Raw genomic sequence first — 26,180 nt, forward strand, 5'->3', positions numbered from 1 at the left:
CTAATGGAATAAGTGGGTTGGGATCATCTAATATGACCACACACTCAATGGTTATTCAGTGTTTAGCAGCAACTTCTAGGTTCAGCAAAGAACCCTCTTCTAATAAAAAAAAAAGTATTCAAATAGAAATTAAGTGACACTGTGAGTCCTACAGATTGTGTTTAATTTAAAAGTGATTATTTTTGAATGTTACATGACATCCAGTTTAAAAAAAGAAACACGTTTCTGGTTTCGGTGTTAATTAAGCCTTAAAGTCACCATTAAATCAAAATGGACAATTCCTGTTTTTTGTTGTTGTTTTTTCTCAAATGGAATATTGCAGTATTTATTATAAATGATTTATCTATGCAGTGCACATCATACTTTTTCTTAATTCACGTGCCCTAGATTTAAATCAAAATAACGATAATGAGTAATGATTAACTGATAAGACATTTCTCACTGCGCCATAATGGGACAATCTGTCACTCACATGAGATTGCAGCAATAGCAAACCACAACCATCAAATGATCCAATCTTGATGGACAAAAAAAAAAAGCCCCACCCTTCATTTTTTCTTGTTAAAGAAGCTGTTACACATGGATATACATACATATCCTAACGGAAGTTCTATTGTAATGTATAAGACAAATGCACCATTCCATATAGATGAAATTCTAAAAACATATAAACAAGTGAACTAAGCTTAAAACGATTCTAAAAAGACATAAGGATACTAAACTCTTTTGGTTCTAATTTTAATCTTTATTTTGTTTTCTAAGTAATTGAATAGAAGGATGAAAAATGAAGAAGGTAAGAAACCAGAGAGAGAAAGACAGAGGCGTTCTAAATATGCTACATACACCTGCTCACCGTTCACAGTTTAATGCATTCACAGTAGAACCCACTAAAATCACAATAAAAAATAAAGAGTAGGTCCAGAACATGCTGTGCTGTGTCTCAGCGAGAGGAGAGCAGCCTCATTTACACCTCAGAGAGAGAAGTGAATTTATATGCGGTCTCTAGGGTGGAAACCTGCATAATGACATGTCAATTAGTTCTTATGATATCTAAGAGGCATTCAGAACAGAGTTGACAGATTTTGTTGACAATAAAGTGAGGTCTAGAAACAGTAGCTCAAAGTTCCCCCGGGACATGACTATGAAGAAAAGCCAGGGAGTTTAATGGAGAGGGGATGTCAGATAAATTGCAGGTGCTTTTTATGCTGCTAGCATTATGATTGACAGGATTATATGAATGAAATGTAGCACTTCAGTTAGAAACTATTAAAAAGACTCTTAAACTGCTACTGAATTTTTAAAGGGGATTAATGATATATGATGGCTCTAATGCTTTATATCCTGTTTGGATAATGCATAATTACAAGTTCACACTGCACAAGGAATGAGGTTTGCCCGGACAGAACTAAGCAGATAAAGTCTCCTGATATGGTTCTTTAGAGAATCAACTTTTGAGAGATGGGGAGAATATAAGAAGTGTATAGAATATTAATAATATTGAGAATAAGAAGAATATTGAGTTGAGAGAATTATCAGCGGGTGAGGGGGCCTGTTTGTGCTGTTGTAAGGAAGCTTGGTTGTACAAGAGATTCAATATGCTAGATGCTGAAGAAATTATCTTGGGGGGAAAAAAAACATTTTCAGCATTGGCTCTAAAAACAGATTCAGACCTGCAATGTTTTAATGTAAAATAATGCATTAATTAATATTATCTCCAGGCACTAGGCTAATAAATTAATTTTGTCCAATTACGAGGACATTTGTTTTTTCTCTCAGAGCATATATGACCTGTATATCCTGATGAATACTCTCTCCTTTGTTTTTTGTTTTGTTTTGTTTTTAATTGGCTGACTCGACAGTTAAAAAATATATATATGAATAGAGGAACCAGCAATATTTTATTTTGCAACAATTGTGTTTGCTTGATTTGCCAATAGAGGGTAGCATTGACGTCACTTTCCCTCCGGAAACGTAAGAAGACTGCTTTGGACCAATCATAAAGCTCAGATGCAATGTACAGTAATTTCTGCTGCTTTTTAATTGTTTTTCAGTGTAAACATGTGCAAGTTGAATGTCTTTGCCCACTGTGCCGCGTCTCAAGCAAGATCACCGCGTTTTTCAAAATGCATCTTGAGACCCTGCCTTCTTTTCCATTCATCAGTTATGGCTCTGCAGGTGGATACTATTGGAAGATATTATGCAGCGTCTTTTGTTTTTAAGAGCAAAAACAGGTTCTGTGTGATCAGCCTGTCACTCAAGTCTCAAATTGGGCAGATAGTGAAACTAAAAGGCAGATGAAGACAACAGCGCAGCGTTTAAAGGTCATTTCAGATGAGTGACATCACAGAGCTTAACGGTATTTTGGTGCTGATGTATGAATGGTCCCTTAACAGTAAAAATGTCAGGGTTCTGTCACTTCTGTCTAGTTAATTTCTTGGTTTTGTGACAGAGCTCTGACACTCCTGATTTTGTCTCGTCTTTGTCAGAGTGCGTGGTTTCGAGCCAAACTTGATGTTTGGATCCCGGCACATCGGTCTAGTTTAGTTTCGGTTCTGTGTCGGGATTCAGACATCCATGCTCCGCGCTGTTTGTTTTCTGTTTTGAGCGCACAGGATGAGCTTTCGCTCGTTCTCGTGCGCGCTGTCTTGTCACGTGAGCGTGCGGTTTCTCGTACGCTCTTCGGTCTGCACGTGTTGTTGTGTCCTGTCCTTTCATGTCATGTTTTGTCTTGTGCTGTGTAGCACACAGCTTGTGTTTTACACTAGCTGTGTGCTTTCATGTTGTCATGTTTTGTGTGAACAAGTGGCTTATGAGTGTTCTCATTGGCTGCGTGTTCATGTCTTGTTTTGTGTGAGCACATGGCTTGTCATGTATATTTCCTTGTGCCATGTGCTCTCCTATCGATTGTTTAGCTCCTCCCATCTTGTTACCTGATTAATGATTCATTTGCCTCACCTGTCCGCCCTCCTTATCAGCCTTGTTTTGCTCCCTATTTATTCTCCTTGTGTTTTCAGTCCTGTGCTAGTTCTTTGTCATATGTACGTTGTATGTTTACCCTTGTGTTTCAAGTCAAGTCAAGTCAAGTCAAGTCAAGTCTTAGTTTTGTTTGTATTTAGTTTTATTTTTTGCTTAATAAAAGCCTTTATTTCTTCCGCGTTTGAGTCCTCGCCTCATCTCCTCAACCCCAAACTGTGACAAAAAAGGCGTAACACATTTGCTTGTGTGAACAGCACATTCGTGTATTTACCGAAAAAGTAAATACACAATCACAATTTTCTTATAGAAGAAATAAAACAAATCCTCAGTGCATATGCTTTTCAGAATAAGAGACAGTTCTATAATAATGCACTGCACTGAATTGCATTGAAGCACACACACACAAACTCGCACAAAGAAATTGGAGATATCACTACGCACACACAGAAACATTCAGGAGCACAAAAACGTATCAACGCCGCCCTGCGACTTTTAGCTTTAGACAATAGCTTTGCTACTGAATCGCTACATTATATTACTCAGCAACAAGGGGGTTACATCGCTATTTTAAGTAATTAAACTCACAGGTTCGTTGGAGAGAGAGAGAGAGAGAGAGAGAGAGAGAGAGAGAGAGAGAGAGAGAGACGCTGAAAAGGCGCAGGTACGCATCTCTCTCGATAATTAATTAAAATAAATGCTAGAATTCATTCATTCATTCAAATAAATGTAATCTTACGCACTACTTAATCTCTTGATCTAACGAGCCGTAACTGACAAAAATAACCATCAATTGTAACCTTCCGGTCAAATATTGCGCTGCAAACATCAATAACAACTTTAAGTTGTCAATGTTGACAAATGACCATGTTATGAGTAAGATAATCTAAGGCTAGCTGTGCATTAAACAATTTGAATGCATTTCCGCAAAAACATCACAAAATGGAATTTCAAAAATTATTGTTTTTAAACATATTTCACTTCCTGTCTGTCATTGGTCAGCCAACAGATAGCCCAGAGAGATCTCCGAGAGATCAAACTTAAGTCTGTGCTCTAAAGCATTCAAGATTAATGACAATTTAAATTGGAAATTTAATTTTCAGGTCTACACTCAAAAAGTGAATAAATGGATTATAAATACAACGTAAATATAATTAGGTACCATAAAATCCCCTAAAAATACAAAATATTACATAAAAAGCATAATCGAACTAAAATATAGTACATTCATTTCATTGAAAAAAGAAATCTATCATTTATGCCTGACATGCAAAGAGCACCAGAGTTAAACGGAGGTTATTTTAACCAAAACATTAATGTACAGAGTAACATTTAGTAAACTCAACCCACAGACTTTCTCAAGTTCATTGAACTACTATAAACATGTTAAGCTCACACACTCACCGTCCTTGCGGTGGTAGGTGATCTCCACTTTGCGTTCCTCCGAGCCCAGGAGAGCCTGTGCTACCTGCGAAATAGCATGCCGCTTGGTCAGCTGTCCATGCAGGAAGTCGCAGGTGCACGGCTTCTGCATGACATCCGGCCTGGAAAACCCGGTCATCTCACAGAAGGCATCATTGCAGTAGATGATGGCACAGTTCTGGACACGTGCATTTGCTATGACAAATCTCTTGTCTGTAGAAATGGGCAGAAAAGAGTTATTGGGATAAAGAAAGCATGTAAAGGGAGCTGAGGTGAAAGGATATAGTAAAGCATTCTTAAAGCTTTTATAAAAGTGTTACTTATACTGCCTTAGGAGCACTTGTGCTTTTGGCAGTGTGTACTTTTAGATTAGAAAATGTAGGACTGTAAATTTAAGTAATTAGGCCGAATTTTATGCCGTTACACTGAGATTGTTGACAAACTGCTATTCTGCTATTCAAACTAATGAGGATATTAGCACAAACAACACACTCTTTTTTTTAGCATTTGTACACAACTAATATAAACCTACCATCCGTGCAGGATGGAAATAAACCTCATTGCATCAAGAAAACATGAAAGTATGGAACAATTTAAAGGAATAGCCTATACAGGGTTCATTATGTTAATCTCAATCAACAGAATTCGTGGCATAATGCTGGTTATTTTGTGTGTCCTTTTGTTTAAAAAAAACCCCTAAAAACTAAAATCGGAATTACAGCGAGCACCTTACAGTACATTAGAAGTGAATAGGTCTAATTTGTGCAAAGAAAGCTTACCGTTTCAAAGCTACAGACAAAATATGCATTGTTGGCATGATTTTAGAGTGAAAACTGTTAACTGTTAAAAAAAAAAAATTAACTGTTTTCCCTGTAAAATGTTGTCGAATTTCCCAAATGTATCACCATGACAATGCAATCCTAAAACCCTGAAATGAGCCTAAATATTATTTAAACAGATTTACAGATCAATAAGTTTTCACATTTCTTTTAAATTCTCAATTTTTATTTATTTTTTGTGGTAAATCTGGTAATCAACACTGATTGAGATTACCTGAACCCAGAATATTCCTGATTAAGGAACATTTTGCACATATGGTCATGTCAACAAATGTATAGAGGGTCTAACACCTTACGCCTATTTTTAGTCAAAAACCTTTATGCTCGCTTGTGTCCTCCATGTTGTCTACCAGAAACTGTCCTTTTATAACAGTTTTGTTTGAGAGAAACCAGCAGAGACAGTAACACATGGAAGAGTAAGATTTTGGCAGTGGACAACTCAACTGAGTGCCTGTGGTATAGTGCGAGTAAACATTAACACTCACATCACAAACTGTTAATTTTTCAAATGCTGACATGATGTTAGCCGAACACTGAACAACATTAATGGACAGTTTCCTCATAAAGTCTAATGGAGAAAGAGTCCAAACACTATCCAAAATCTATTGCGCTGTTAACCACTTAAATAATCAATGTTTACGGTAACAGCACTAATAAATCAAAGTATCCATTTCTAAGTTCGGACATCGGAGAAAGGATTAAACAAGTTGTAGGTTACTGTCAGAACGTGGAGGTAAATTCTCACTATTTAGAGGTCACACTAACAAAACCGCGACTGAATCGCCACACATGCAGCTTTTATTGTTGCAATTAAGTAAACAAACATTAATGCAACATCTGGAAGGTGACACTCACTTTGACCCTCGAATTTGCGGATAATAATCCCGAGAAATGTGTTCTGTGGCGCGACGTGACCTCGTCGCACGGGCATGATTGACGGCTGGCTGTGCGCGAGAGCCGCTCGATCGCGCGCCCCTTTGAATCCTTTGAGCTTCACGAGCGCAGCGCGAGGAAACGCGTCTCTTTGGGGATCATTCCGGCGACGTCTTCTCCTTCTTTCCACCTCTAGATTGTCGCTTTCCGTTATTCATTCCCGTTTTGGTCTTCACCGTTAGTCGTTTAAAACGAAAGACGAGAAAACGAGGCGCTCTGCTTTGAGCAGCATCTCAATCGAACTGAAACCCACCAATGTGACGAATGGCCACAAACTGACAGCAGTGACGTCTGTCTCTCCGCGAGGAGCCCTCGCGCGACACTGTGCAACGAGATGCGCGAGAGAAGCCCTGGAGGAGGGCACAGTTCACACGGATCGCTATCCGCTAACCACGTCAAACAACACAACACGTAGGATTTCCATGACAGTGAAATTAAGAGCGGCTGCTACTAAATTAGACAGGTCAATTACAGTGTGATTTAGATCTATCAAGTAAAGAGTGTTTATGCATAAAATGCTATGGCAAAACTTTACCGTGCCAAACAAGAGTAATAGTAAAATGGATTCGGCCCTTCAAAGTGCTTATTCGCATGTGTGGCAAATTTGGGACTGTCCATGGTGCTGGAAATACTCCTGTTGAAATGATATCAACCTCGACGTTAAAGTTAAAAAATAAACTTACAGAAAGAGAGGAAGATTTCACATTAGGCTAATTTGGGCAACAGAAATGTGTTTTATGAAATAACATACAGCCTTCATAATAATAGCAAAAAATGACCAAATTAGCTTTCAAAAAAAGACTATCAGGAAGCCAAAAAAAAAAGTCGGGTGAAGTAGCCTATAAGAAATAAGGGAAATTTGACGGGAACAAAATCAAACGTTTCTTTGTTTAAAAAAGCTAATTTGGACAACTGATATCTAACACAGTATCACCGCCTACTGGAACAATGTAGTAATACGTTTGTGTAGATCCACCTAAATACACTCTCTTTTGAGGAATATCTAAAGATAGAATTGTGTTTATTTAAGCAATGTAAGGCCTTATCCATATTCAAGTTTATTCAACTGCAACACAAAGAAATCACGTCAGCACTTTCCGTCACTTACACGCTGACTGGTTAACTGCAATTAAATGTTTGTTAAGAGATCATTAATGCGTCTCAGTGACCTCTGATGTCATGGAAATGTGAGGAAAACCCCGCCGAGGGAGAGATAAAATGAGAATAAATCAGTGCTGGCATCTAGTGGTGATAACATGCATTAGAATGCATAATGGAGCTGACCTGCTTGGCAACAAAAGTAGTACAAAAAAAAAAAGTGAACAATGCAGTAAACAAAATGTGATAGATATACACCATTAAGTTTGTGGTCGGTGAGGTTTTTTAATGTTTTTGAAATTCACGTTTATGCTGCTCACCAAGGCTGCATTTATTCAATCCAAATACAGAAATATTGTGAAATATCATTACAATTTAAAATAATACTTTTCTATTGAAATATATTTTGTATTTTCTATTGTAATATAAATGTAATTTATTCCTGTGATGCAAAGCTGAATTTTCAGCAGCCATTATTCCGGTCTTAAGTGTCACATGATGCTTCAGAAATCATTCTGATTTGGTGAAAAAAGAGCAACAACACCAAACAAACAGTGCACATAGGCCTCGATTCTTTTGTTCACCAGTTGGAATCCCTTGAGCTGGTGTTGCCATTATGTCAAGGGAATCTCACAATCTAACATTTGTGAGTTTTGTGTCAATTAATTATAATATGAATATAATATGAAACAAACCAATTTTCTTCAGTAAGTGTGCGTCTTTGTGAATGATGTGCATGTTCTTGTTAAACTGTCCAACCGTCTTGTCCAACTGTCAGGTTTATGTTCAATGTGTGAGAGAGAAAGTGTCAGGCATGCTTTGGGACTGAATAAATAAATCAATAAAGTGATTTATTTAGTGAAGCACTTACAGAAAACTAGCCTTTTCCTTCATTAATTATCAGTGCAACTCATCAATATTCAACTGTATGCAATATTCACAAGAATGAAACTTAGAAAGTGACACAGACCCCTGTGGTAATGTCTGCTCCACTGTAATGGAGAGGTTTACTGGCACACAAGGAGACACGTGTGTATGTATGCGTGCCAATGTGCATGTGTGTTTGTCAGGGTTTGAGCCACTGCAGGAAACCAAGTTGTAGTTTCTCAGTATTTCAAATGCATAATACAAATACATAATACTCCAAAATCCAATTCGATTTCTGTCAATTGTTAAAACAACTATATGGAAAGGGAAGGAAAGAGAAGATAATGTGTGTAATAGTGATTTGTTATTTATAGGTTGTGCTAGTGTGGAAATTGGTTTAGTTGAATGTGTAATTCTGAGCAAATGAATTAATAAAGCTGGTTTTAAAATTGAAAATTGAAATGACACTTCTGATCAATTCAATACAACTTTACATCAATCTCTAAAATTCTTGTTAGATTTATGATAAAAAAATAAAATAAAAAACTGCCAGCAGTTGTTGCCAGACTTTTACCATAAAAAATATGATTACATTTCCTCAGGTATTATGGGATGGCAGTTTAGTGCCTGTATAAATTTACAGTTCATGAAATTATAGCCTACATCATTAACTTATATAGTGTTAATAAAAAAACATTATACATCTACAAAAATGCAACACAATGTGCATAAGTAATATAAAAAATAAGAAACATAAACAACACTAAATAAATTAGATAGGCCTAATGAAATGTGATGTGTGTCAGTTATGTTCCGTCTTGTCTGCACCTGTTCTTGTTAGTTCCCTCATTTCATCCCGTGTATTTATACTTCCTGTTACAGTATGTTCTGTCACTTGGCAGTTCTCATTACTGTTAGATGTGGTTGTTTCTATTCTGCCTGAACTTAACCAGTAAAGTTTGTGTTTCACCCTCATCTTCGTCGTGTGTGCTTTGAGCGTGACACTGAGCGATGCCCTTTCACTGCTTTTCATCAGGTTAAAAACAATATTGTTAACAAGTTAACAATATTTTACTGTCATGGTACTTCTATTGTCTTGTTAAAAAAATATATTTTTTCACAGTAAATTAAAAAAGTATTTTATACAAAAATAATAATTAAAATGAATGTACAATAAAATTACAAATCTAATCTGTGAAATCTATTTTCAAACAATGTTTGGTAACAATATTTACAACCTTAACAATAGGTTGTTAACTTTCTTTTGCATGTACCATATTTTTACATTTATCGTTAGATAGATATTCTTACATTTAAACTTATATTTACATTTCAATCATTACAACCCTCGGAATAGTTTTAGCATGTTATTGAATATGGCAATGTTAATGTATTTGATCTTGGTGGACTAGAACAGATACACCGGCACGCTGCTGTGAACATGTAAGATATGCTGCGGCTTCATTAATAGACGTACATAAATCCTGTAGCGGCTCTAGGCAGGTGGAGCATGGGGGAGGTGGAGGGTTTCAGAGGAACTCTGATAGTTTTACTAAATATTTAAATGTTGACTGCATGTAAAGGACCTACCAGCCTGCACCCTCAAGTTTTTCTGGCCTAACTAGAGATTTAAGTGACTCACAGTACATGTGAGGAATAAAGCAGTTTTATTCAAATGGAGGACCTTCCATCCGGACCGGGGGACATAATTGCACAATTTTACCATTTCTACAGATTAAAGTGAGCAGCGCGTCAAAACAACAGAGCGGTTCACACCACAAGCACTCAGGGTTGTTTATGGTAATGATCTTACAGAGCTATGTCTATAATATTTTTATCTAGAGCCAAAAGTGCTTAATTCAAGCCCTTTTCGCTCTGTGTGCATTGCTATACTCTCTCTCCCTTGCTAAAAATGTAACGCTCTGATTAAGAGCTGCAGATGACGCGGATTTTAACAATAACACAAGGTGTCTAAATGTAAAATAAATAACAATAGCTTGTTGAAACATCTGATCTAACCTTTTTATATTCATATCCAGTTGGGAGAAATATTTAGTTTTTTGGATAAGGTTTTGGTAAAAAAAATCACTGCTTTTGCTCTATGGGCCCAAGATTCTCATCTTTGATGACAATTTTGAGTGTTTAGGTTTTTTTTCTTCTACAAAGTACTACGGCTGCCTCGATGGAAATGTATAACTGTTCCAAAAAAGTATTGTCCGGACCTCCGCTGGGAAGGAAATATAGAGAGCGGTCCTCTTGGAACTTTAATTGAATACCCCTGCAATAAAGCGATTCATGCACAAGGCGGCAACAACATAAGAATTGCTAAAAATACAGCTTTAAAGATGTACATTTTTAATCATCGTGGCATGGTCACACGTTAATTTACTCAGTGTTGGGTTTGCCAGGCTTCACCCTACTGGGTTTCGTTTCTTACTTTCAAATATTTACGGAGTGGATATTTAAAGAGATCTAAAGAAACCTTACACAGCCTCTAAGATTTCGTCTGCCAAACCATTATCAATTAAACACAGGCTCAGACCCACACTTTGCAAATTAAGCACCGTTTTGATAGCACATCAGTATCACTGAAACATGGTCTGACATCTAACCTCTGAACTCGTGATGATGGGAATCAGCTGTCTGACAGTCAGTGAGTGCAGATTGAGTTTTACAGTTGTGTAATTTGGAGGAAACAGCATGCCTTACACATTACATGTTTGCATAATGTTTGCAAATGTCAACATTTGTCTATTGACAATGACATTTATCTTTTATTCTCATATACTTTTGCTGATCAGGAAGAAATCTATTTAGTCAAGTTGAAAATTGTCAATTTTAAACCTGCATATTTGAATGATGTCAGAACATGGTTATTATTGGTAACTAATAACAAAACCATTAAAAACATTTTATTAACTGAAATTAGGGTGTAATAAAATAAAATATAAATATTAGATGAAAAAAATTAGAAATGTTGCCCTGGCAACTAACTGAAATAAGTTGAAGCTCTAAAATTACTAAAAATAAAAAATAAGATAAATTAAAAAGTAATATTTTTAAAAATTAAAAATGACAAAAATCACATAAAATTACTAAATGTTTTACTCATTCTGAACAATGGCAAGCAGGTTTTCATTTAATATTAAAAGATGAGTGTATTTACATCGGAATGAGGTTTCCCATGTTGTACAGAATCTCATCCAGCAGCAGATGGCAGCACATTTACATCTATTACACCTACTCAAGATTTTTAACTCATCAGATCCTTCTAGTTGTAGTACTTCAAAGAGCCACGGGTGAAAGTGTGTTGTAATTGAATCACTGCATGTATGAAGACTCACAAATGTTTAAATAGAAATATATACTGCATGAATTAAATACTGAAAAATGTTTGCACTGTTTTTTTTGCAATACCCTGCAACATTTTCCTTTCCAAGAAAGTGTCAGTTCTTATCTGGTGAAGGATGACTCTTTAAGTAATTAGGATGATAGCATTTGCACTGTAGGTAGAGGCACAGCCACAGGGAGAAAAAAAATTGAAGAAATCTAATTTATTCAGGATTTTGGTGTTTGCTTATGCTTCCTTCATTCCTATAATTTCAAACAAACAGGCACAAACACCCACACATAACACCGCTCCAATTTGAAACTCATTGTTAAATGAAAATTTTAATTATAATATAATGGATTTAATCGTGTTCCCCTGTCTAGCTAAAACAAAGATAATATATATATATATATATATATATATATATATATATATATATATATATATATATATATATATACACAAATCCCCCCCATGCCCATTTACAAAGTCGGTTTAATGCAAACTTTTGATTGAAAACAGTTTGATTTAATTTTTTCCTTTTGAGAGAGAGCATAATTAAGAGCCTTCTTCAAAAGTTAAAGACATGACAGACCAACCTTAATTTTCTTTCATTAATGTGAGTAAAATCATAATTTGTCCCATGAATTGCAGTTTGTCTCTCTTGGCTCAAGGATTTTCAAACGATCATGTCTCATTCTTTTGATTATGCTGCCCACGCTAGAACTGCTCTTTTGCATATTAATGTGAACTCAAGAAGTGTTAATATGCACATGGGTTGGGTAGTTCACATTAGGTACTGTAGGTTGGGGAGGTTAACATCTAAACAACATTTTGCGAATTCTTTTCTTATTGTTACAAATGCAGATTTTATAACCATATCAATACATGGACTACATGAAATATGTGTTCTTCTAAAAAAAAAAAAATCACTTAAAACTGATCTAAAATAATATCTAAAACTGTAAGACAAATGGTTTCTGGTCATACCCCTTAAAAAATACCCATATTTTTCTATATATTTTCTCATATTTTACATACATTTTTATTCAAATATAAACTTTAAATCTTTAAAACAGTTTTTATGCATCAATTACCCATATATTTTGTAGCATAATTTCTTTTGGACATTATTCGTCTTTTTCAAATTGTTTATTATAATACAGAAATTTTGGTATGTGTTCAGAATTAAATCTGGTTAAACAACACTGTGATGATGGAGAGAAAAGACAAGAAAAAGAGATAAAAGAAAAAGTGAATGCTTTTTCAAGATCAATATATCTGAATCAATTTGATTCACACTCACAGTAAGATTGATTTTTCTTCTTCTTTTGTCTCATCTGTACTTGCCATTTGTAGTAGGCCCTACATCAGTCAAAGTGACTGAGTCATAAAGACGTATGTCAATCATCTTCACATTGATGACCTCTCAATAGAATGATTCAAATCCTACTTGAACTCAGAGCGGTTCTCAAACATCACGATTCAATCAACTCCACTCCAGAGGAGGTCTGGGGGAAGGGTTGAAGTGTTGTTTAGTCAGAACGGTAGGCTTGCTCACGTCACACACATTTACAGCTGTGGTTATTAACTACTTTGTCCCACACTAAAACTTTGAGGCTTGGCGTTTTAAAGGTTGTCCATCCTTAATACGTTTCCTGTTCCACCCGCATGATCAGCCAATCGGAACAGAGCTTAATGAATCCCCTGCAAGGTTAATTTGCTCAGTAATGGCATTAAACGGATATATGGAAACAGTTTCTCCTCTAAATACCAATTCATTACGTCTACGCTTATTAAGAGCGAGGACTATGAAATTATGGCCAGCGTCGCCACATTAAGAGTCATTAGCTTCACACTCTCGTATTTGCCTCAGCGAGGCTTGTCAGTGAAAGCAAAAAGGGTCTGGATCTCCTTCCACTGAACACCCGTAATTACTTCTCGCAGTAACCTTCTATCCAAACCTCATATTTTCGTAATTTTGTCCCACATTTGCATCTTTCCATCCCTCCATTGCATACTTAGTCAAGGTCTATGAGTGGGCCAACCCATTTGAGCGGGAAAATGAAGTGATTAACGAAAAGAGCTCTTCCTGACTGAGGGGTTCGAAGAAATGGATTTGCGGCATAAAAAAGGGATTTAATACAGAAAAAAACTCATTATTCCAACCCACTAATTTTTTGTTAGAGTTCTTTATGCAAGGTTGTAACATTTCTCTCTCTCCGAGAATTTGCCACTTCAAATTGTATCTCAAGGTTATGTGTGCCTAATGTTAAGCTTTCATTTTAATTTTCAGCCCTCATCCTCAATTAGATTTCTCTACCTGAGAAGGTGTAGGTGTAGGTGTGTGTGTCTGTGTGTGTGTGTGCGTGCGTGTGTGTGTGTGCGTACTAGGGCTCTGTACAGGCTTGATTAGAATAGTGCTGTTGTGGTTTGAAAGGCGGTAATTACATAGTTTCTCTCCTCTTTCTCTCAACCCTCTTTGGTCACCCACAACCGCTGATTATAATGGATCATAGATTCTTCTTTATTGGCTTTTGTTTTATAGAGCCGATTAAACAATAATAACAATAAAAGATGCAATTAATTGCAAAGGTAATTAATGGTAGTTGTGATGGCCATCAGTGTGTATGCCTGTGTGTGTTCTCAGCTATGCAATTTCATAATTACCCACCACACACACACACGCATGTTCAGAGAGCTAGAAAGCTTTGATAGATGCGTAATGCTGAAGTGCTAAAACGGAGGCGAATTAAACTCAATGTAATTAAACAAAACTGCTATGCATAATTATTAGCGAAAAGCTGATTGCAAAAGCTGGGGGTGTAATGATGTCAAACTTAGTGCTGGCTGAGGACATTAAGTATGTGAAGATATTAACCATCTTTTGGAAAAGCATTAAATTGACATCCTTATCGACACAAGTTATTAAAGTGGTTTGGATTAGCTGCCTCTCAAAGATTCAAAGATACATCTGTGTGTGCGTGTGTGGGGCGTTTCTGTCTTAAACTCAATCGCGCAGAGGAGGATTTGTGATTATTCACTAGGGTTAGTCTGAGATTGGCTTTCCAAAGCGTAGGAAACAGAATCGTCCATTCTGAACACAGAAGCAGAGAGACTGTTCAGCCGTCAACCCCACTTGACTTTCTTAGAGAGAGCCCTTTCTCTGTCTCCCTCCCTCTTTCTCACACGCACACACGCCGCTGACATGCATATTGACCCCAAAGTTGCGTGTGCTCACTGAATTCAGATGGTATGCTAATTTACAGAGCATGGAGATAGTCCGTGTAGTGGCTGTGCCGACTACCCTCGTGACTGTTTGCTGGTCACTGCGTAACTGTCCACACAATGCAATTATGAAAGAGAAACAAAGCCTTTCCTTTGTCTGCACAACTCAAGTATGGAGATACGTAGGATGCCAAATGCGGCCGATAAATGCTGTGTTGAATATGCTGAGTGAAATGAGTAGACTCTAGACTCTGGTTAATTATACCTTCATGTGCACTGCTCAGACGAGGACGTACAGATCTTTTGTACGCCTGCATCAGTGTCTGTGGCTACAAGTAATCACAGTAGACACAGTAATTTCAGAGAAGGGCACTTACACATTAGATAAAGCTTTGGCAGAGCACTTGATGGGTAGGAATGTGTAAGATCCGTTTTGAGGGTGTGGAAAGAGTCCATTTAAAACACACCATGCCCTTTGAAATGAAAGAAATTTCAGCGTTTTCTGACAGACCTAGTGCCCTACTACTGCCCTCATATTTACGTTATACAATTTTTTTGTGTAATGGATTATTGTAGTTAAATGTTCAGTTATTTTTGTTAAAAGAAAAAAAAGTTATTAAACCTGTAATAGTATGACAATACTTTTTTTGAAACTTATTTCAATATCGTGATAATACCCTATACCATAATATAAGCAACAGAAATTAATCGCAACATGAAAATTTTATACCGTCACAAGCCTATTTCAAAATGAAGCAGGGAACTGTGTTCATTTACATGGCAAAAAAAAAAAAAAAAAACGTTTCAGAATTCACACTTAAAAATAACCAGACAGAGTAAAAGAGAATGCGTATTTGGCGTGCTCTCTGAGGGGAGGGCTACGAGCTAAGAAAACTGAGTATTCCCCCAGTTACCCTGGCTGGGATAGGAACCAGATGAAAGTGAGGAGTTGGGGTGGCGGAGTGATGAAGAAAAACTGTAGAGGAACATAGGTGAGTCGGCTATATATATACAGGCCTCCTCTCATGCTGATTTGGTAGACCATTTGAATGTTTTCCTCCTGATCTGTTAATAAAACATCATTTCATGAGTTCACACTATGTATCTCAAATAATCAGCGTAAAAGAGTACGCATATTTGGCATGCTGTCCAAGGGGAGGGCTACGAGCTCAGACTTTTGGCTTGAACCCAGAGTACACCCCCAAAAAGATGCAAAAAACATGAGACAGCAGCCAGGAAATTTTACTGACAAACCCTCCCAAAATTGCGGAGCGCAGGGCTGATGGTGCAGAGTTCACATGAATGGGGTTGGTTGCTGGACCAGGAGGGCTCTCGCAACATCCAACAGGAGTTCAATACTCGCAGCATTGGATGACTAAACCCCGCTGGTAGTCGAATGAAGATAGAGCTTGGCCTTTTCGACCAGAAGGGCTCTCGCAGCATCTGACAGGAGTTAAATACTCATGGCATCGGACAGGTAAGCCTCTTCGGTAGTTTGATGGGGACGGTCGTGCATGGGGGCAAGCTCCTGCAGGAGCAGAGGAGATATCACTGTTGCAGCAGTGAAGGAAAGGTTAGACATAGAAACGGACCACCTGTGGGAGTGGAGGGGATATCACTGCTGCGGCAGTGAAGGATAGGTTAGACAGAGAAACGGACCTCCTGTGGGAGCGGAGGGCATGTCGCTGCAGCAGCACAGCAGTGAAAGAATTAAGTTAGGTAAGAGAGCAAGCTCCTGCGGGAGCATGTGGGAAAACACTGCTGCAGCAGTGAAGTCATTTTGAGAAGCTGTTGAGGATCTGAGTTATGAGCATCTGAGAAAACCGAAGAAAGCCAATATAAACATTGCGTCTAGTGTGCAGGCTGTATTGATAGAGCGGTAGCCTAAGCAGAGAGTGGAGATATATTTGGTGAGTATGTCTTAAGTTATGGGTTGTCTGGTGTTTGGGTGGGTGGATTTGAATCTTTGACTGCCTTTGATAATAATGGAAATCTGTGAATTGGTCATTTCTTCGAAAGGTGAACCGAAAATACGTTTATGAAAAAATTGGTTTCTGCTTAAGTAGTCTTTAATTGATCAGCTTAAAGGCTCTTAATGTTAAGATAAGAGATAAATGAAGTAATAGTGAGAAGAGAAAAATCTAGAAAAGGCAGGTTGGAGGTAAGATGAAACGTCTTAAAACATCTGCATGCTGTTAAGTAAGATTGGAGGGTCCTACGGGAAACGGCTTGAAGAATGGAGATGAGAAAGGTATCAAGAAGGGATTTCATTGGGTGGTTTATGGGAGTATCAATTCTGAATAATGATGTACTGGTGATGGGGTTCGGTCCACCTCTGGAGCCAGCAGCCTGAATTTCTTTAAGAATCGGTGTTCTGAATCTGATGTTGCTGGCGACAAGGGGCGGTTCCAAGGCGATAGTGTTCGGTGGGATGGGCATCGGTGTTGCGGAGAACAGAGTGAAAAGAGATCTAGCTTGGTGAGGAGAGTTAGTAAGGGAGAAGGGCCGAGGTTGTTTGCGGAGGCATCCTCACACTTGGGTCCTGGGGAGGAACAAGGAGGTTAGGAAAAGAAGGAAGCTGGGCAGGAAAATAAGATGTCTGGTGTTGCAGTGGGATGCGAGTACAGGGCCCTGCGGGCCTTGCTCACTCTATTAGCTGCCTTGGAGGCTGAAGTGGATTTAGGAGAGGGTTTGGCTGACTGCAAGGAGGCATAGAGGTCATAAAGCTGAGCTTTTGCTGAAACAGCTTGTGGTATGTGTAAAAATGTCTGCCTCCATAGGACAAAGCTAGCTATGCGATTATAGATAAAGTAAAGGCTACATTTTGAGATTGTAGAACTCGGGTCGACTGAAGCACAGCTGCGGTATATGGTAATGCTGCCCACAAGGCTATTGCTCTGACATAACAATACATTTTCATCAGTAATGTCTAAGGGTTGTTACACTGCTTACAGATTCAGAAGAAACAACATTGTAAGATTACATTTATTTGAATGCATTAGTGAGATAACGATTGTGCATTTGTCCTGTCTGTGCAGCGTCTCTACTAGTGAAGCTGTGGGTTTAGTTCTTGAAATACACCTCTGGTGTAACTCAGACACATCATCAGTGATGTATCCTGGGTTCATTGAGTGTTTTGGGTCTCACAACATCATACACCCTTGCGCAGGCGACCCAGCCAGGGCTGATCAGACTCAGTCTGAGTAGCTTGTATGATCCACGGATCGCCCCGCTTGATCCACAGCCATCTTGACGCCTTTTCGGTGGCTTCCGTGATGTTCTTGATGGCTTTCCTGATGTGCAGTCCCTTCACTCCAAGCATCTTGAGGGCCCTGTTGAGTGACTGGCCAACGAATCCTCTGCACCCGACCTCGATGGGATTGCATTGGGTCCTCCACCCCCTGCTTCGGCATTCGCTTGCCAGCTCCTCATACTTGGCCCTCTTTCTCTCAAAAGCCTCCTCCATCCGGTCTTCCCAGGGTACAGTCAACTCCAGCAGGACCACTTGCCTTGTTATTTCTGACACCAGGACTATGGTCCTGCTAAGCGTGGTCACTGCAATGTTTTCTGGGAATTTGAGCTGTCTCCCTAAATCGACCTTCAGCGGCCAGTCCTGTGCTGTTGAGAGCAGCCCCCCTGATTGCTTCAGGCACTGGTGTGGCTTTAACAAAGGCGATGTTCTGTCTTGCTGGTTGCTAGTGTCTACTGCAGGTGATCCTAGTGCTAATTGGTCGTGACGCCAACGGTAGCGCCCATCTCCCAGTGCTTTTGGGCAGCAGCTCAAGATGTGCTCCAATGAACCTCCTCTCTGGTAGAGTGGGCACAGTGGTGTGTCTGCCATCCCCCAGCGGAAGAGATTAGATGGACTGGGGAGGACATCATAGACAGACTGAACCAGTCTCTGGAGTCTCTTTACAGAAGCACCTCTCTTGACCGGGTTACCATAAACTCTTCCTTCAGACTGCTGAAGGGCAGTTTTAGCTTGTTCTTCCTCCCATACAAGGTGATGTCACTGAGGCTTCGTGGTAGGCCTAGAGGCATTAAAGCACTAATAATAGAGTAATAGTCAAACATTTTGTCTAAGGAGAAGATAGTTTAAATAGTATAATAATATGTTGGCTTCTCCAGCCAACACGATAATTATTTAATTCGCACCGTCTATGGAGACAATTTCGTTGTAACGACTAAAGGTGATGCAAAATTCAACCAGGCACATAAAAAGAGAAGGATTGTGCTTTTGTGGGGCTGAGTAGGTGGTAGCTGGCCGGGATGGAATCTAAAGTGGCCCTGGCTTGCTAAGGGGCTTGCGGGGGCGGCCTAACGCTAGAGGAGGGCCCGTTCTTACGCGGGAAGAGGGCGGCATTGCCCGAGATGCGAGCTTGGGGCTTGACGGGCCTTAAGCCCGGTACGATTTTTGATGTTGTATGAGCTCCCAGACGATTTTTTTCTCTGGAGAAAGAGCATGGAAATCGTTGATGCTCATATGGTAGTGGCTTGCATTTAGGAATTACAAGCCGATCCAAATATGTTACAAGCACCTCCCAATAATTTTGAAACATGCTTGAAAAATTTAGGGAGTCCAAATTTGACAAGTGCATAGGTTGTCTCCTATTAACAAATCATACTCAATGACGTCACCTAGGCGACATACGATTGCCACCAGCTCGCTGTGCAGTAAAGTCGTGCCGTGTACTTCAGGATTTATGGGAAGTGTTCGCACTCATTCATGCCTGCATTTGAAGGCATGAATACATTTTTTCACAGGAAAAAACTTATAAATACGTCATTTTGGTGATCAAAGATGAGTTTTAAGGGATAAAATTATTGTCTACAGGGGGACTTTAAGTCAGAATAAGAATTGAATGTCTGAATTAATCAAGTCTTGTCTTAACCTTTTAACTTTCCATTTCTCTATGGCAGGGATAACTGAATGGGCCCGAGTATAGAAAGACTTGGAGGAAGATGGCGGATGTCTCGCTGGCGGGGGCAGGCCTCTGCGTCTTGGCGTACAGGGACCCAGCAGCAGTGTTAGGTGGAGGGGGATTGTTCCTCAGGCAGGCAGATTGTGGCGGAGATTCCCCAAGGACGAAGGATTCTTCATCAGATAAGAGCAGTTCGATTTTGGACATGTTGGGCACTTAGGGCAGGACCAAATGCAGAAAAACTGTTGAGGAACAGAGTTGGCTACGTATATATAGGCCTCCTCTCATGCTGATTGGGACACGTGGGACAGGACTTAATATTATCCATCAGGAATTGCTCATGAAAATGGGCACTCCGTTCTAGAATGAAGCCAGATTCGGCTGAAGTTTTGAAAGGTTCCTGGCAACATCAGCTAAAAAAGAATGTTGTTTCAGAGGTGGAGTAAGTTATTCCATTTTATTAAAGATTAAAAAAGCAATCTTTTGGGATTTACGTGTGCTGATGAATCATACACAATAAGATGTTCTAATGTAATATTTCTAATGACACTTTAATGATTATATGGTGGAGTGAAGACAGGAAACAAGAAATATCAGACAAACATGACTCAATGTGTCTTAGCATGTGTGCAACCACAAGGCAACAGTTATCTTTTGTAATGCTACCATTTGCTTTTATAGACATGTATGGGCCAAATTTCATACTAAAATCGTAATGCACACAAATAGATCGGTCCATGATTGACTGGTGTTTATGAGTCATAGCAAATAGACAGATACATGGATCTGTTTTACAGGCCTATATAAAAGCAATCTGTTTCATACTGTAAGTACCTGTTGAGTTATGGGCGCTGACTCAAGGTCAGCCTGTCAGAATGTTCTCTTCTCAGATGGCATTTACTGTGAGGGTGAAAAAGAGAGAGAGGGAGAAATAAAAAGGTGGAGGTAGCAGGGTTCGTAAGCTGAAGGGTGGCTTTAGAAATGTGTACCGACAACGAGCCTTTACAGAGAGAGGCATCTGAAACTAAATTTGTATAAACCTATGATATTTGTACGTATGTTTCCACAAGAATACAGACAGAGAGTGGAAAAATTAGTGATCAAGAAAAAAAGAGAAAAAAATGTGACAAGGATATGAAAAGGTTATGTGTGTGTGTGTGTGTGTGTGTTTTGAAATGATCTCACTATGTTGGATTAAAGCAGTAATGAAGCACGCTTAGACCATTAGTCGAGTAATGTGTCTCCAGAGAGACAATGCATCACACCCATAGAAGCAAGGCCAGCATTATAGAACAAGAGGCCGGTACATTAAAGCTATTTGTATTTCAGTGGGTTAAAATTCACTCTTTACCTCATTTTCAGCCAATCAGATGCAATGCCAATGAGGAAAAAGGCTAAAGTGCAGGAACACAGACACAGTGGTGCCTAAACTTATAAACCTATGGTATTTTTTCCTTGTTGGACACAGGTTTCGCTCTTTGTGACTGTAGTTGTGTAGCTCAGATTGAATGTGGCAAGTGTAAATTTTACCCTTGAAACAGCAGCGTCAGAATGAATTTTTGGCCGGGAGTGACATCACTATGTAGAGAACACTGAATATTAATGAATACTGAAAATGAATAAATGAATATTAATTAGCTCAGGGTGTTGCTGATAGGTTTTCTTCCTAGACTCTCCTGTCACGTTACTTAAAGGAAAGGTAGGCAATTTTTGCGTGTCCTACCTGCCTGTCAGTATTTCCATACCTCCACGCACCCTGCTCGTGCAGACATCACACGTCATCAGCGCGTTCCATGAGGCTATGAAGAGTTGTAGACAGACAGTCAGGGCGCCACAAACTAACCGTAATTACGAGATGGCAACCTGTGAAGTTCTACCCAGAGCTGTTCACGTCCTCAGACTTGAATTTATGCATTTCTATGTCAACACTATCAACGCCAAAATGAATCTGCAGCAGTCAGGTGGTACAAGTAGGAGCTCTTTAAGTTATTTAGGTACTTATTATTGTAATGTTATGTCCTTTGAGACATGAGGTAATTTAACAGTGGCTTTCGTCTCATGACGCTTTGCAGACTCTGCTGTGTGTGTGTGCTACGTTCATGTGTTTTGAAGGAGGGATGGCTTTGGAGACGCTCTGCTATTGCTTGCTATTGCTAGCCTCTCCGAAATTGTCTACCTTACCTTTAACTGACCCTTTACACATTTCGGGATTTCTCAGAAGTGTAAGTTGTCATAGTTGGGTAAACTTTTAGCGATGAATGAGAGATACATATTTTTTGTTAACATTTGCTCAAATAGCAAAATAAAAACTCAAAAATAGTCTTTTCACAACTTTTAAAAAGAGGGGGGAAAAGAGATTGATAACAGCAGTCAGAAGAGAGAAAGATGTAAATTTTACACCCTCACAGCAGCGTTAAGTAGTTTTTTTTTTTTTTTTGTCATTTTATGCAAACGTAATGTAAATTATAATACTAAGTATAGTGTTACAAATACATTAAAAAAATTGCCGCAGGATTTAGGCTACCATTAAATCGTGTCATCACAGTCTGTGAAAAGGTTCCATCAATACTGAATCATGCGCGATACAAGTTGAAGTTGCTATTATGCTATTAACACCAAAATATGAATGGAAATAAAGTGTTTATAAACCAAAACCGTGTATGTCATTCAAATTATGATAGGCTATTTTCTACATTTCTACATTGAGATACAGTAGGCTATGTGGCGTTCATTGCTCATGTTCAATTCACGAGCACAAATGCACGTGCTTTAATTATTTTGAAGCGCATATTTCTGCCATAATTTACTCACCAAACATCTCGTTCCAAACACGTATGTCATTCGCTCTTCTGTGGAACTTATATGGAGAAAGTTTGAAAACTGTTCCATAAACGCTGTTCACGAGAGAAGTAGTAAGACTGAATGAATCATTCTTTTGAACCGGAGAATTCAATGAATCGGTTGATCCGACGCCGGTCTGAATGATTCATTCACAAACGCGATTTAGCAGGTATTTAATGGTCATTTTTTTCCATTTAATGTACGTATATAACATTTTGCTTTGAGTTCTATTATATTTTAAATATATACATATATATATGAGGTGAAAACTGTAAATCCATCTCTCTATTTCTGGTGAGCCTGCCTTGGAAGATAAACTTGTGTTTCTCAAGTAAAATCCACATCATCAGAAGTGACTGTGAAAGCAGAGACAGAAAAAAAAAAAAATACAAATAAATAAAGATGCAAAGTGCACCAATATCTGATGACCTCTCTATGAAATAAAACAGCTCAAATCAAAATCTAAATGGTATATTTTTAACAGCTAGTGATGAACTCATTTGTGAACAAGGGTTCTCAATGCCTGCCAAGGCAGCACTATGATTATTCAAATGAGTACTCTACCTTACATTTTAATGACTTGTGTTGGGGGTAATTAAGGTGTCTATTAAAATAGAGAATCGTGACGATGAATACATCTTCATTCTGGCTTAACCACAATAACATGTAGATAATTGTCTGAGATTAGAAGACATCATCACTGTTATCAGCCCTCATCTAGAACAAAATGTTCCTGCAACTCAGGCACATTAAAAAAGGATCAAACGCCAGGGCAGCTGATTGGACCGTATGATGAGCTGTAGGTCTGTCTCTTTTTCCTCTGAGCTCAAAATGAAAATCCAAGACGGTCAGGCCTTTATATATATATATATTATATATATATATTAGACTTTTAGAGAACTGAGAACGTTTTCCAAAGAAAACTATGTAAAACTATGTTATGTTGTTCTCTCCAAACCCAAAACAGGGTATGAGAATTGTACACTAAAATGCAACAACTGACTGATTGTTTTACAAGAAGAAGGTTAAAATACTGATAATTGCCTTAGCAGACAATATTAAAAAAAATAAAACAGCCTAAGCACATAACACCAAAACACCAAGCTCTCAACTAGATGGCACAGGCTGATATAGGTCTCATTTAGTAGAGAGATTGCATCATCATCTACATAGATGATTGGTTGCTGTTGCATCAGCGGCCAATAAGCTGCGGCTCAACATTCAACAGTGTTGCTGTTGGCAGTCTGCAGCGTACTTTCAGAAACCCTCCTCCTTCCCCAGCTCCACCTGTATAGATCTGCTACAGGTAGTTATTTCATGTATGTTGCATGTGCAGAAGCAGCATGTCTTACACAGCTATGTCTGTGAATGTATTGGCAGCAAGTCTCTGTACTTGCTCTGCGACAGCAGCAGCGTAGGACAGGAGATCTATTCCGCCAAGACCAAATATATTAACATTGCCATATCCATTACCATCCCAATCTCTCAGAGAGTTGTCATGACAGAAATATGTTTCATTTAATAATTATGGGAATTGTCAAAAAAAAAAACTTGGCTAATGGGTGGATGGTTGTTCTGTGTTTTGGTGCATTTGTTGGGGTCACCTAGTGTGAAGACTGAACGAATGAAACCCCATGTGTTCACTGTGAAGTAAGCGGTAAGTAGCTTTTATGCAAACACACGCGCACACACTTTTACTTATCAAAATGGGGACAGCGCATAGACTTCTATTGTTTATACAGCTTATACTGTAACCCACAACATTTTTACAATAATAAAAAAATAAAAAAATTGGATTTACTTTATTTAAATACTGTTTTTACAAATAGGGATGTCCCCAAAAAGAGGTTTTGGGAGATTTTGTCAGGTTTAGCTCACTTCTGGTACAAATTTGTCTCCAAAATGTGGTTAAGAAGGTACACACACACACACACACACACACACTAAACAACTTACTAAACAACTCTGGCCTTTCATTGAAATGAGGGTGTGAGAAAGAAAGAAAGAAAGAAAGAAAGAGAAAGAAAGAAAGAAAGAAAGGTTAAACATGTTGCCTAGCTGTTAAAGTAAGAAAAAAAAAATACAAACAGGCACACACAACTGGATACATAATTTGAACTTCATTCCAATACTATGCATAATTACCCCGCAAATGTACCGTCATCCACAAAGCCTCAAAGCACACACAGACATGCACACTGGCATTTAGTGCCGTTTGTGTTCATTCACCCCATGTCAAATCCATCATACACACACACCCTCACACACTGAAGCAGTCATTTCATAACCGCATGGTAAAATAAAAAATGAAACACTGTGCTTATTACTGGAAATTTAGGCTTTCAAATGGTCAAGTCCCTTTATTATTTGCATAATTTATTCGTGTTTTTCTTTCTCTCTTCTGCCTTTGCACAATTTCCCTTAATTTGCATAGACTGTCCATTTAAGGGTTCTTAAACGGAATTACTGCCCTGCATACTTTAATTGTTGAAAATTACATTTAACTTGAAATGAATAAAAAAAAAACACAAGCCATTAAAACATAATAAAAAGAACAAAAAAAAATCTTGTTTCCATGAAAACAAAAACTCAAAAACGCAAGATATCTTCCTACACACATTGGTTTAACACCAACAAACACCTGAAAAATACAAAGCACAAAATGATCTAATTTAACACTTACAGCCCACAGAAGAATACTGATTTTGCATGTACTATTGCAATTAACGATCCATCCATTTATCTAACCGCTTGTCGTAAGTGATGCTGGAGCCCGTCACAGAATCTCGGGCTGTATAGGCAGGGAAACACCCTGAACGGATGGCCAGTCCATCACAGGGTTAACACACTTGGACATACACACATTCACACTGGCACTCACCTTTGGACAATTAGGTGTCTACAAATTTATTGCAGTTATATCCATCTAAACTGTAATATTTTATGTTGCAATTTATATGTTATAATTCACTGAAAGATATAATGAAAAATAAACAAAGCACCAAAAAAGTTATGCTCTGTGAGATGCTTTAATAGTGAGTAAATAGCACACACATTTATCTCAATGAGGAAATATAAAATACTATATTTTCATTTTTAATATAAATCTGATTAGTACAGACTACCCCTAAAAGAAATATATTTGCATGTACAGTATATTTGTGCATTTAGAGTATAAATGTTTACTTGAATTAATCTTCTTTCTTTCTTCTTTCTTTCTTTCTTTCTTTCTTTCTTTCTTTCTTTCTTTCTTTCTTTCTTTCTTTCTTTCTTTCTTTCTTTTTCTTTTTTTCTTTCTTTCTTTCCAGTACCTTGCACCCTTAAAGGGATAGTTCACCCAAAAATGACATTTCTGTCATTACTCACCCTCATGTCATTCCAACCCGTAAGACCTTCGTTCATCTTCGTAACACAAATTAAGATATTTTTGATCAAATTCGAGAGCTTTCTGATGAGCTTTATGTGTTTTTTTTTTTTGCACAAAAATTATTCTCGTCGCTTCATAACATTAAGGTTGAACCACTGTAGTCACTATTTTAACAATGTCTTTACTACCTTTCTGGGCCTTGAAAGTGTTAATAACATTGCAGTCTATGGGGGGTCAGAAAGTCGAATCTCGGATTTCATCAAAAATATCTTAATTTGTGTTCCGAAGATGAAATAAGGTCTTACAGGTTTGAACGACATGAGGGTAATTAATGAAATTTCATTTTTTTAACTAACCCT

At 38.2% G+C, this 26,180-nt stretch overlaps 1 protein-coding gene across 3 annotated transcripts in view; it reads right to left on the reverse strand.

Moving 5' to 3' along the window:
* The window catches only part of LOC307165696 (potassium channel, voltage gated eag related subfamily H, member 7), an 80,051-nt gene extending 73,495 nt beyond the window's left edge, over positions 1-6,556 (reverse strand). For all 3 annotated transcript variants that reach the window (XM_079883580.1, XM_079883579.1, XM_079883578.1), the window contains exons 1-2: positions 6,090-6,556; positions 4,378-4,608 (exon numbers count right to left, since the gene is read on the reverse strand). In XM_079883580.1, the coding sequence (XP_079739706.1) occupies positions 4,378-4,608; positions 6,090-6,165 (307 nt within the window). In that variant the 5' untranslated portion in view covers positions 6,166-6,556. The remainder of the gene's footprint in view (positions 1-4,377; positions 4,609-6,089) is intronic.
* Positions 6,557-26,180: the final 19,624 nt, after the last annotated feature.

The sequence above is a fragment of the Squalius cephalus genome (genome assembly GCF_949319135.1).
Source record: "Squalius cephalus genome assembly, chromosome: 10".
Classification (NCBI taxonomy): Eukaryota; Metazoa; Chordata; class Actinopteri; order Cypriniformes; family Leuciscidae; genus Squalius; species Squalius cephalus.